Consider the following 13,094-nt stretch of genomic DNA (forward strand, 5'->3'; position numbering starts at 1 on the left):
ATTACTAAAGTGTGTTCGCTACATTTAAAAAATGACAATGAAATTGATTGCGATGGCATTTGTGTGTAGCACGTTTGGTCGTTATCTGTCGTCCCACATTCAGAATCAAGGATGTTCTAAATCTTTGCAAATTACACCAAATGTTACCTGCCGCGGACGTCATGCGCGCGGTTTTGGGACCGAAGGTCAGAGACAACCTGCGCATCAAAGGTTTGGTATGCGTATGATTACATTTAAAATGATGAATAGTTTAGTGCTTCTTTTAGAATTCAATAGATCTCGGTTAATCAACGATGAAAGTAATACAGTAGCATCTGCTTCCAGATAGCCTAGCGCCAGCAGGACTATTATTCCCAGAGAAGAAAGCATATTATCTTGGTCCACCGGTGAATTTGGCTCGGCACCCCACTGCTGGTCTGGTCTGCTCTCACACCACCATCATCTTTAGTGTAGCTGGGAGTGCATATTAAAACAAGATCATATGTTATTCATTCCTGGAATTTCTAAATCATATTTGGCCAGTGGACCACCAGCTCTGTCACCCTGTGAGCCGACAGTGGTCCACTGTACTTTCACCATCATGGTTGTATACAACGAGGTGTAGCAATGTGGGATGAGAAGGGCCAAAAAGGACATAGATCCTAAATAGGCCTAAATGTCAAGTCGTTAGGACAGTTGCTATGCACAGATGGAGGTCAGATAGTTTGGTTTCCATTAGTAACTTGTACCCAGACATTGCATCATTGTGGTTATATGAACTGGTAATTGCCACCTTTCTGGGTTTCAGGGAGATTCAGTGGTGGTAGCTTTGGGTGTCCAGTTTGTCTCTGGTGTTCAGAAGTATTGTCCTCATCACTTGCCCCCTTAAGCAGAAGCAGAAGCAGAGATAGCCTACCCTGAATAGTACGTTAAAGTGCAAGTGTGTGGGCTCTGTGCTGTTTTATCTGGATCAAGGCTGCCATGAATGGATGTTTTCCTTTAAGAAATCAGTAATTTCCTGAGAATATTCACCCATAAATGTATTTGTATACGGTATATCTGTTATTTCATTTGGCATGTTGCACTTTGTTCCTCAAGCATTTCTCGAAAAATGCAACATTGAAAAAGCTCTGAGAGTAGCTTGTGGACCAGAGAGGGTTTCTAGCCATGCCTGTCAAAAACGTGGATGCTGCTACAACAGTCAAGATTCCTTGTGCTACTACCAAATAAATGGTAATCGGATACTCTCCTCTTATTACAAAGATCTAGAGGAATTTTATAAATTAGTCATTGGTTATTGTGTAACCAATGTAATTATTTGCCTACAGATGTAATTATTTTCTTCTTAGCATGCTCGCTAGATGGCCATTTTGTGTTCTCACTGAGGGCGACAGATGCTTACCCACCTCTTAACCCTGGGATGCTGGTGATCAAAAGTCAGCCTCCGTGCTTCCCTGTTTTCTCCAGTCCTGATGTGGCACTCTTCAAGTTTGAAGTGACTGAGTGTGGCTCTCGTATGTCTGTGAGTTGTTCTTCTCCACTCACTCATGTGATGGGGCTTGTAAACCTTCAGTGAAATGTACTACTGTAACTCACAAACCCAACACAAGTGTTTGAGATCCACCTTATTGTGGATATATGGCAGTGATGCAATCCAATCCAATGTGATAAAATGTGCCTTTCCTCAGGTAAATGGAGCACTGGTGAATTATGAAGCAGAAGTGGTAGAGCTGGTGAACTCTGAAGCTGTGTTCAGGCAAACACCTATCAGGTTGTACTGTGAAGATTCGTCTCACAAATGTGAAGATTTGTTTCCGTTTTTCCAGTGAGAATTTGAACGTATGATATGAGTGACTTGGTGTTTCTTTCATCTTCAGCCTTCGCATCCAGTGTCAGTATGCAAGGTCTGCACTTCTGAACACAGTTATGCAGTCTGTAAACCCCACCAATCCCCCACCAGCATCTGCACAGGGGATAGTGGGAGTGCAGATGAGAATCGCCACTGGTAAATAGGATAAACACTAACCAAACTGACTTACCAAATTAAATGAACATGCTGTTGTCTTGAATGAATTGAAACACAAATATATGTTACTTGACAGGTAATACTCAACGCTTGGCTATCGGTGTCCATCACATAAATCCTCATAAGGCCAAAATATATATTTTTTTTTTAACAGATGGGTCATTCTCCTCCTTCCACCACCATGACCAACTGCCCCTAAGCCTACTACTTGAAAAGCCTGTTTATATTCAGGTGTCCACTTCCCCACGCTCACCCGATCCCACCCTCTCTCTGAGGGTGCGTGACTGCTTTGCCTATCCAGCCTCGAGACACTCCCTGTGGACACTGCTTCATGATGGGTGAGTGAGCCAAAGGAAAAATAAGACTACGAATTTAGATCAGACAACCGAGGTAGATGTGATACAAATTACAAAAGTGAAAGTCAGAAAACAGTTGTTGAGTTAATTGCCCATGGCTGCATTTCCCAAAAGCGTTCAACTAACGTAGTTAAATGGAGACACTAGCTCCACGGTTACCACAGTGGTTGCTCCATGACTCTCTTGCATTCTCCAGGTGCCCCAATCATCTTGACAATATGCAGACATCCATTCCAGTGGGGGAAGAGTTGGGGTCAACAGGACCTTCCCAGGTCAGACGGTTTGATGTGAAGACATTTGCTTTCATCAATCCACAGACTGGGAAACCTAGCATGGAAGAGGTAATGCTAGGTATTTTTTGTATATCTTGAATAAGATAGCATAATATAGTGGTATTCCTTTGAATTTCCTTTTGAAACATTGACAGACATAGCTCCTTGGGCCAAGAGACCTTAATCACATAGGTATTGATCATTATAATATGGAAAGGCTTATCCCTGTAAATCAACAGGTCAACTTTTCCACAGTTTGACATGTCCTCCCTGCATGTGTTCCGCAGCTGTACTTCTATTGTTGGGTGGAGATCTGCTCCCATGGGCCCAAGTGTGACCAGCAGTGCTCCACCCAGAGTGCGTGCCAGAGCCTGTGTCAAAGCAGCATTACTTTGCTTTTCCATTACTACTATTGTAATTTTTCCTATCCAAGTCAATATGTTCTTAAGACTATGGACTAAGTATTTTCATGTGTTGATGCATTAAAAAAAACACTCTTCTTATAACTATCTTCCCCAAGTCAGATTTATGGTGCTTTTCTTTATGCTCTTTAAAGTAGGCTTAGACACCACCTCTTCCGAATCTACAGCACGGGGCAGGAGAACCGTGGACGACCATGTCACTCAACTGGTATCTTTAGGCCCCATCCAACTGGCTAAAGACAGTTCAGGACTAAAGGAGGACCAGGATCAGCAAATGGGTTCAGGTCGGAACAAACTGATCTGAGTGTATTAGTTTAGTACGAGCTCCTATGACACTCAGGCCATATCTTTGCCTTTTCACAGGAGGACGGACACCAGCTCTGTACTGCCTTTCCATTGTGTGTGCCTTGGTCCTACTTTTTCTTCCATTCTTGGCTTGGACAAGAGGCTGTAGTAGATGGAGGAATAAAACATCAGAGCCAGACAGCCCAAAGGTTGAGATGGTAAACATCTGCGAGAAAGCATCTGTGGCTCTATAACAGCAACTCAATTAGCACAATCCAATAAAGCATTCACAAGATAAATGTAACCGTCATGTGTATTGAAAGTACTAAGCCATTTTAATGATGTATTATTGTATACACAGATATACAGAGCACATTCCATCTAAGAGTATTGTATTACCACGGTTAAAAAACCAAGATATGCTATACAATAAAGAATTGACAAGCAATGTCCAAAGCAATAGGCATCACTGTTTGAATAAATCTTAAAATAACCAATATTGCAAAAAAAGTGGTTTGCCTGACAACTTTCAACATAAACTGAATATATAATGAAATCTGAGTCTGTAGGATGAATGTAAAAGTCAGTATGGTTTGAATTTCCTCTGTGCTCTGAGCAAAGCAATTTTTTGCTTGTCCTCTTCAAACTTCTTTCGAAGCTCTGCAATATCTGCAATGTAAGAGCATAGCTGGTCAATTACTTTGAAGAAACAGAAGTGAGAATCTTTCGAAGTTTCACATTATTCTTTGCTAATGCCACAGGCAGATGACCTAACTTACGTTCTCTCTGTGACTCTCTGTGCTGCCAACTGTAGAAACGTAACAGCTCCTTCCGTTTTGTCTTCTTTCCCTCCTTCTCCAGCGCCCTCTTGTCAGCTGCCTCACTGTGAGGTCGGACCTTGGTGCCCTTGGCACCTTTAGTTACTTTAACCCAGCCTTCCTCATCCTCCTCCTGTTGTTCTGCTTCCTTCTTCTTTCTCTCAGCATCCTAGAGTGAAGATCGTAAGGATAAAAATGCCCAGCACAGTAGACCAATATCTAATTTTCTGCATTTGGTTTGTGCTGTGTGTACAATGAGCTCATAATGTTTAATCTGCTTTGTGACAAGAATTCAGAGGACAGTTTTGTGCTGCCTTACAGTTGTCTGTGTCTTGGCCCTGCCTTTGGAAGTTTCTGAGTATTCATTTTTTTGTGATGGTTTTAAGAATGTTACATTGGTTACCTTGTCACAATTGTTTTGTCTACAACTAGCAAGCTAACAGGCTTGCCCTGGAAAGAGCAAAAGCAGCACAATTGGCACTGATACAAGCTAGATAGTTTGTTATCTTTTGCATTTTGGCATGTACTTGGTGATGTAGCACAGCTTTGTAGCCAGGCGTAAGGCAACGCAGTCACTGATAGTATAAGAATAATTCAAAGAAATGCATCATGGTTGACTCCTAATACAACAAGACAGAGTAAGTAGCAGAGATGTAGATTTGATATAATTATATTGATTTGATAAGAACATTTATATTACCTCCTCTTTCCTCCGATCATAGTCACTCATAAAGGAATCAACTGCCTGTTGAAGTGTGTCTGGCTGCACAAATGACTGGCTATATTGATGTATCCATTCTGAAAAATACAAACAGGTCTCTGTTTAAATGTTAAAAGTAATTTAAATACTTCATTGCCCAAGTTTAAATGTGATGTAAAAAAGGTAATGTAGCACGATGCCGAAACAAAACCACGCTTAACCCGCTAAGCCAGAAATCCCACTTACTGTGTAGACCTGTTCTTACTGGATGATCCTCAGTGGAAACAATTAAGGGCACATTTTGAGGGTGGGTTTTGGCAGCTGTTACACCTGATGGCTTTGTATAAACGATGTACCCCACTGAAAATCCCTGTGGAGAACAAAGTCTTTAAAAAGGGAGACCAATAATGCCAAAGGGCATGCATCACAGTTGATGGCCGACATGTGCACTGTACCTGTTTTTGTTTAGTGGTGAAATATTTTGAAAGTTTTTGCTCAGTGGGCTCAGGGTGGCCCGGTTTATCCTTCAGCTCCACGGATTGAATAGGCCCAAACTGAGAGAATAGCCGGGTTATGACATCCTAAACAGATTTAAAAATGAGACCTCAACGAAACACCAAGTAGTAACATTTAAATTCCAATAGCAACAACATACAAGCTGACACTTAAGCAGTAACCAACCTCTGTGCAGTAAGGTGGAATGTTGAGAACAAACAGTGTTCTGTCCAAGGGTCTGCTCGACGTTTTTTCTAATCGGACCTTGTGTTCCTTCACAAACAGCTGGTGTGCCGCTGGACTATTCTTAGTAAACTTTAAATCCAGTACTAGAAGACAAGACAAAACATTAACACAAGTGAAATTGACACATCGAGGATGTGTTTCAGTGTGATACATGTCCCATGCCCGATCGCCACACTTTTCAATGCAATTTGGTGTGATCACACTTAATACATTTAAATCCCTAACAGACAAAGATTTAGATACATTACACTTAATTAACTCGGCAGTTTAGACATCGATCTCTAGTTCTTCTGGGCAATAGTAACGTTAACTTTATCTGCCTGACTGACGTGTCACATTTCGATTTATTACAACACATGACAGTTTTTATTCTATTTTCAGTTGCAACGTTGCAAAAAAAGCTTTATATTTACCAGTAAATCCTCCTGGAATAACACAGGGCTGGCTAGCATGCGTTTTCTTGGGCACCGCCATCTTTAAGATATTTTCGGCGGAAGCAGGAAATGACGTATGTTTTGTAGTCTGAAGCGAGCTCATGCGCTCAATATTGGCTCGTTATTATAGTTGCATGACAATAGAGCCTAGTGTATGAAATGGTAATAAAAATAATGTGCCACATATTAATGCTTATTGGTAGTCAACCCTAAAAAGAGCACTATCCATTAAAGATCACACAGATTATGTTTGTATATATAAAGGAACATTTTTACTGAAGTAAATGCACTTGTACAGAGTTCTGGCCGTTCGACCTTTGAGCAAAAGAAGAATGTATATGTAGAAAGTAATTTACAGTTTGAAAGACAAGAGTTTCAGATGGACTGTTTACATCGGTTTAATAATCTAAGGACAAAGTGGCTTAACTGCCACAACAAGCATTTCATTGTACATAAGGAGGCGAACAGTGGTGAACAAAACCTGTTTGAAGAGTGTGAGCTTGTGTACAAGTCATTTAATTTCAGTAAGTATTCCTTTGCATGTTGTAAATGACATCACTTTTGGTACTTGTCCGGATATTGTTTTAAGGGATTATATAAAAAGGGGGGGAAAGTCCAAAAAAAACTAAAAGCAACAAGCATCTCATCTTTCACAGAGGTTGCGTTCAATGTGAACTATTTGAACATAGGCATGTTAAAATGAACCTTTGGACAGACACCATTCTTTTTGCTTTATCATTCAAATCTGTAATTCAAACTGAAAATAAACAGAATAGCTTACAAACAAATTATGTCAGCCTTTCTCCAGTTGGTCCACTGAAATACACAAGCTAACAATCAACACTACTGCTGTGGACAACACCACTGGAGTTAAATGCTGACGAACTGGATGACTGAATGGACATGGAGGGTCCAAATTATTGTGATTTCTAAAACACTCAAACATTTTTGTATGCAAATTCTGTTACTGAAGTACAAATAAATATGTACGACATGGTGTACCTGTGTGCGTGTGTTTGAATGTGTCAAATATGCAAACAGGTGCCTGTTTATGTGATCATGGTTAAATCTTGATGCGAAAGGCAGTGGCCTGGGAGCTCGGGGGTTCTGTGGTTGTGGAGGTCTGGCCGGAGGACTTGAACAGAGCTTTGAGGATGGTCTGGGGGTCCACTTCTGCCGCAGGCTGGGAGGAAGCAGGGCGGCCACCTGGGCGGCTGAGAGAAGCAGGAAGTCCATCTTTCCTCGCTCCACCTCCTGCACCTGGGGTGTCACTCAGCCTCCTGAGAGTGGAGAGGGCGTGATGAAGGAAACATGATAAATTGGTAAGATGCACTACAGTACAGTATGCCTCCAAGGTGATTTGTAAAACTCAAATGTTTTCTGTGAATTGGGAAATAATGGGCGATTTTGATAGTCACAACCATGTTTGTTGCACCATTCAGTCTTATGTAGTGTCTCTGGACTGGTACCACTACTCAACTGCGCACTACTTTAGCTAATATAGGTTTCAATTTAATGTTTAGCTTTTTACTGTTCAACTGATTGTGTTTCACAATTATTCTCATTATAATGTAAAGCTATCTGAAATGTATGCGGACAGTAGCCATTAGTGACTTACAGAAGAATGGGTTGATCGGAGGTGATGACATTTCCCTGCATGTGTAGATTACACTTCATTGGCTGGCCTGTTGAACACAAACATCACAAAAAACCATCACAAGGAGTCCTTACATATTTTACATCAGCCATCATGTAAATGAATGCCTTCTACTACCCATCCTCCATTAAGGGCATTTCAAAAATCAACACTGTAAGTAAAGTGAGAAGGCAAGATGTTAGATGAACAAAAATCAATGACCCACTACACTTTAGCACAAACAAGTAGTTGAGTAATCCCTAAACATTTCCAAAACAATTCCTTTAAGTATCATTACGGCGTTTCTGAAGCCACCAGGTAGGGTGCTACTTTCTGCTGGACTATTCAGTAACTTGTTTGCGGTCTTGCTTTGTCTTGCGTTGCAGTTACTTGATGTTTGACTGTGTTAGGAAAGTTGTTGGCAAGCTAGCCAACATAGATATCACAATAGCATTACAAAGAAGGCGACACGAGAGCACCCTCTTAACAGCATCAATATCCAAGCGTGTTATATCAAGCTTGCTAGAAATTAAACTTAACGAAACCTGTTGAAAAGAGCTTACTTGTTTTATGACAAACTAGCGAGCCAACAACTTTCCTAACACAGTCAAACATCAAGCAAGTACAACACAAGACAAAGCAAGACAGCAAATAAGTTACTGAATAGTCCAGCAGAAAGTAGCACCCTAGTTTCCACTTCAAACCGTTTCAACAGGAACAACCTTTTGCGGTGGTGTACCTCATACCTAAAGTGAGTGAACACCAAATATATGTATCTAGATCACTATTTTGCAGGTTACCTCAACCAGTCACCAATATGAGAAAGTGGAGGTTTGGAGTTAACATGTGTAGCTGGACAACTAATAGTACGAGTTCAGCCACGGCTGTTAACCCTTTCGCTTACAAGTTGTTTCTTTTAATACAGTTTTCCTCTATGTATTTCCCACCACAAAACAGCTCAGAAGGTAACTCAGGCGTCTCTCTCATAATGTCAACGATCACCAATGGAAGTGCCCAGAGCTGTCTAGTCTAGGAGGGACTCAATCGCTATTGGAAATTGTATTTTCTGTGTCGCATGGAATGGACACTGAAGTAAGTGGTAAAATATTACACAAAAAAAGGTTTGATTTTTGGTCTATATTGCCCAGCCCTATTTGAATATTATAATACTGGAAAGAGGTTTACCATCCAGGCAACGGTTGTTGTACTTCCTGTAAGCACTTATTGCGTCATCTTTCTTGACAAACACAACCTCGGCCACTCCCTGCTTGACCAGTCGTGCTCGTTTCAAAGCACCGCAAACACAGAACAGTTCCTGTGCAGCACGTAAGGAGACACACACAGAGAAAAGGTAATGAGTAATTTCAATATGGTTCAACAACACTTAATCAAAGGCCTCATTTGAGATGAACGTAGGGAGACGGGAAGGAGACAGAGGAAAGAGAGAATACTGACCACAATATCTTCCTCAGTGACCCGGGGATGAAGGTTGTTCACTGTGATCTTGGTGCCTTCCAGTGGACTGAAGGTAGGCTGTAGAGGCACGGACAAAAGAACTAGCAACTTAATTGGTGGTAAACATACTAACACCTTCATAATTTACCAAATCAGCTGCTTTTTGACTATTTTCATGAACTCTACCAATTGACTCTAGGCTGTTGTATGCGAATTAAAAACATAAAAATACATCGCAGACAAAAATTGAAGAGTACATTAAAGACAGTAACATTTGCATGCACGGACACCTCCCATAGTGACCACTCTGTGTGTTTGTGGCTGGTAAAGTGTTGCCGGAGTCAGACCTACCTGAGGAGGGGGGGCAGGGCGGGCACTGGTGGCTGCTGCTTGTTGCCCATGTCCATGCCCATGGCCCTGCCCAGTGGCCACGGGGGGAGCAGCAGTGGATCGTGCAGGAGGAGAAGGTACAGGTGGAGGTGGGGCAGTGTAAGCGTCGTTCCTCACCACTTTGGTTATAGGAGCCGACATGGAGAAAGAGGATCCAATGCCACCCGGCTAGGGGGGGAAGCAAATAATTTGAATGTTACCCCTACAAAGAAGAGAGCACTTCCTCCTCCTTTCCTGACCTGTATTCTTGCCAACAATTTTGAGAAGTTCACACCCAACATTAAAATGTTCAATAATCCCCGTCACTAATCCCCTGTCAGTCAAGCCTGAGTGCACTAAACTTGGATTTGTAATTTGTGAAATAATTTGATTCAATTTAGTGCCACTGTACAGCAACGATGTGGCAAAGAATATAGGTTTTGTGGGAAGGGGACAGACGCATACTGAAATTTACCATGGCAAGCAGCCATTTCCTGATCCCACTCCCAGTCTCTCTCCCACCCATTTCCTGTCATTCCTCACCATTATAGCTCAATAAAAGGGGAGAAAAACCTAAACTAAAAAAAAGAATCCAGAGGCTGTTCCAGCATCCTTCCTGGTTACCTAGTTCTCTGTGGTGCTGCCCCTTCTCTGCACTCACCTAGTGACCCATGAGAACAGAACAAGCCCAAGGCCGAGTGCCAGTGGTCACCGGGCTTTTCTGTTCTGCTGCTTCTCCTGGAATGAGCCAAGCCATTTTCTGCCAGGGCAGATGACATTCTGGCCAGTCTTTTATGCAAGCCAGTCCTGTGCCAGGGTTTCAATGTGCTTAAACTAAGGCCTGAGGAGCTGTGTGCCTTTAAAAGATCACAGCTTTATTAACTGAAGTGGACTTTAAAGAGATGGTATTGTTTACATGTGAGAAAAACACATGGCTCCCACTGGAGCAGTACAAGTAAAAGAGCCGTCAGGATTATATCTGGTCTCCATGTCTAAACAATTGCTGTATATTTTCTTTGTCTGTTCATGAACAATAAAGGCCCACCAGTCCGTCACCTGCACCCTGAGGTAAGGGGCACAAGGCAGAAGAATTGCTAAACTGGAATATGATGAACCGCTACTCACCCGTGTCTGTGCCATGTGGTTAGCGGTGGTTATCTTCATCTGTTTGTTAAGGATAACATCGTCGTCATTCAAGAGAGACTGCTGTTGAGAGAAAAGAGAGGACGTGATCAGGTTTGTTCATGCATTTAAAATGAGGTCATGCAGTTGGTGCTCCCAGGGCTTCTCCTCACTCACCTGGGCTCCTCTGCTAGGAACGTTAAACCGGATGTCACTCGCCATTCCAACTGGCCTTTGCTGTAATCAGAGAATTAACCTCTGAGTAAAAATAACGTTCACCCAAGATCGCCAAAATATAGAAACTAGGTGATATGAAGAGAAAAATATAAAATCCATGTTCTACCTCCATTAAATTAGAAAATCATTGATGTTAGCTCATTTAGGCTAACAGTTCCAAGTACATGGTATAGTGGCAAACCTGGGGGAAGATAACTCCGAAAAGAAGAGCCCTCTGACTTCATTTTCCTGGGTTAATGAAGCCATAGCGCCTTTCTATTAGGAGGTTTACCACTCACTCGGAGTTCACTTTTTTAGGTTTGTAACTATACCACGTACTTGGAATACTCAGGCTGTTCAATATATGAGAACAGAGTCAACAGACATCAAATACCGACAGCAATAAGTAGCAAAGAAACCCCTACCTGAATAGTTTTAGTGATCTTCAAAGGTGTTTGTGAGCTCATAGTGGGTGCTGCTCCAGTGATGCTCCTCTTCAGGCTTAGCCGATCACGTGCATCCACTACTTTCTTTATCCCACCACTGGGCTGAGGCAAGAGCCCTGCTCGGACATTAAGTCCTTGGAAGGTGGGTGGGAACTGTCTGGCACTGGCATTGGTTGCACCGTTATTATTGTGGATTTGGAAGGTGGCTTGCAGCCCCATTCCCAGGGGCTTGTGGGATAGAAGAGGGTTGCCCACTGGGTTCGGTCCTTGCTGTTTTCGGGAGTTGAGCATCTGCCGGGCATCCTGCACACCCCCAGTTGCACCGCCTCGTCCTCTTATCCGGAACCGGGCATCTTTCTGGCCAATCTTCTCCCTGGCATCTTTCACCTGGAACCCTGAAGGCAAGCATCACACAATACTATTCCTAAAGTTCTCAAAATAATAGTCATGACATACAACATCTGCAAATTCTCCCATTCAAAAAAATATATATGTTCAAGCCATTTACCTGATCCTGGCCCTGTTTGCCCACTGCTACCAAGCCTCTGTCGGACATCAGCAGCCCCAATCTTCTGCCTTGCATCAAACGTTCTTCCCACTGTCCCCATCATTCTATCAAAGGCTGGCCTGCAAGAGAAACATTAACTTTTAAAATAGGCACAAGCCACGTATGTATATGAGGAAGATGCATATTAAAATACAGAAGAAAGACCAACTAAAGCATTGTGCAATCACTATCATATGTAAAATTGCCTGTGATCAAACATCCCAGCCTCAAAATATAGCCAGGAATGAGAACGTGCCAAAGAGACTTCACAACAGCCACATAGAGAACTAGATAGGCATTCGGAAAGCGCAGAAATACACTAAAGCCAAATGCCCTCTCACAACGTTAACAAAAATGAAAAATAACTCGTAGATGGGCTCCTTGAGGCCTTGATCCTGCTGACAAACAAACAGGCAAACACACCGAAGCGATCAGATAACCCCCATGGCGGAGGTAACTATACAACATACGCGTACAGTCGAAGGTCAGTATTTAACGTTAGCCCGTGTATAGTATAGCTTTCAGGAACACTTTATATTGTGAAGTCTCTCACATTTGTTCACCCAAGTTGTAGTTGCCTCTCCAGCTAACGTTAGCGCTAGCCATAACAAAGTTCATTGCTAGATAGCCAGAGGTTAGGATGCATTAACTTACCGAGTTATAGGTGTGTTTAACACAAACGACGTAGTTTTTAACGTCGCTGAGTTTGAGCCAATTGTGTCGACAAAATAAAATGAATATGCAAACAGCTGATTACAAAATGACTGAATGAACACGGGCTAACTAGCTAGATGGCTTGCCAGAAACTAGCCACAAGAGCAATGTTCAGCAGCGAATCAAAAAACACTTTATTAAGGGGTAAAGACGGAAGAAGCCGTCTTGATCCAATCAAGGAAGAGACGCGGGCGGTCCTTAGAGCAGGACGCTGGACAAATAACGAAGCAGTTTCAATCGATATTTTACATTCAGGTTTAAAATTAGCTCTCTAGAATCAACATATATAATTTAGAGGTAATATCTTTAACATTTGCAGCGTGTGTTACCTCTGAACAGCTCCTTTGGTGTTTAAACCTCGTCGGCGTATTAATTCGTCAAGAGAAAGATCCGCCATCATTCCCTGCAGCCTGCCGCATCTGTTGCGCATGCGTGTGACGAAACAAGGCAGTAAATCGAAAACCGAGACTGTGGTCGATGGGGCCAACAAGGAATAAAATGTGATCTGCTTTGTGAAAATGAAACACTCAGTTTGTTTATGGTGTTGTATGGTTGT

At 42.3% G+C, this 13,094-nt stretch overlaps 2 protein-coding genes and 1 pseudogene across 4 annotated transcripts; 1 reads left to right on the forward strand and 2 right to left on the reverse strand.

Annotated features, from left to right (window-relative positions):
• Positions 1–31: 31 nt before the first annotated feature.
• On the forward strand, positions 32–3,594 carry LOC308379462 (zona pellucida sperm-binding protein 4-like; annotated as a pseudogene). The gene is made up of 10 exons: positions 32–210; positions 1,078–1,212; positions 1,308–1,501; positions 1,668–1,753; positions 1,857–1,984; positions 2,160–2,343; positions 2,558–2,702; positions 2,921–2,990; positions 3,193–3,339; positions 3,419–3,594. The product of its transcript is annotated as a zona pellucida sperm-binding protein 4-like (transcript).
• Positions 3,595–3,676: 82 nt separating this feature from the next.
• On the reverse strand, positions 3,677–6,074 carry rrp7a (ribosomal RNA processing 7 homolog A). 2 transcript variants are annotated; one of them, XM_080856614.1, is made up of 7 exons: positions 6,013–6,074; positions 5,540–5,682; positions 5,314–5,439; positions 5,105–5,228; positions 4,859–4,956; positions 4,120–4,327; positions 3,677–4,009 (listed from the first exon to the last, which is right to left on the reverse strand). In XM_080856614.1, the coding sequence occupies exons 1-7, from the start codon at positions 6,071–6,073 to the stop codon at positions 3,924–3,926; spliced, it is 846 nt and encodes a 281-aa protein (XP_080712740.1). In that variant the 5' UTR covers position 6,074; the 3' UTR covers positions 3,677–3,923. The 2 variants fall into 2 exon arrangements, with proteins under 2 accessions (XP_080712740.1, XP_080712741.1); XM_080856615.1 differs by lacking the exon at positions 4,859–4,956 and having other exon boundaries at positions 5,124–5,228.
• A 267-nt stretch (positions 6,075–6,341) lies between these two features.
• On the reverse strand, positions 6,342–12,968 carry poldip3 (polymerase (DNA-directed), delta interacting protein 3; the record flags this gene model as incomplete). The annotated part of the gene is made up of 10 exons (XM_080856610.1): positions 6,342–7,313; positions 7,652–7,718; positions 8,855–8,984; positions 9,125–9,202; positions 9,476–9,682; positions 10,619–10,699; positions 10,793–10,852; positions 11,257–11,672; positions 11,786–11,904; positions 12,868–12,968. The coding sequence occupies 10 exons, from the start codon at positions 12,966–12,968 to the stop codon at positions 7,097–7,099; spliced, it is 1,476 nt and encodes a 491-aa protein (XP_080712736.1). The 3' UTR covers positions 6,342–7,096.
• Between the last annotated feature and the right edge of the window lie 126 nt (positions 12,969–13,094).

Source organism: Sprattus sprattus, assembly GCF_963457725.1.
Source record: "Sprattus sprattus genome assembly, chromosome: 18".
In the NCBI taxonomy this organism is placed as follows: domain Eukaryota; kingdom Metazoa; phylum Chordata; class Actinopteri; order Clupeiformes; family Clupeidae; genus Sprattus; species Sprattus sprattus.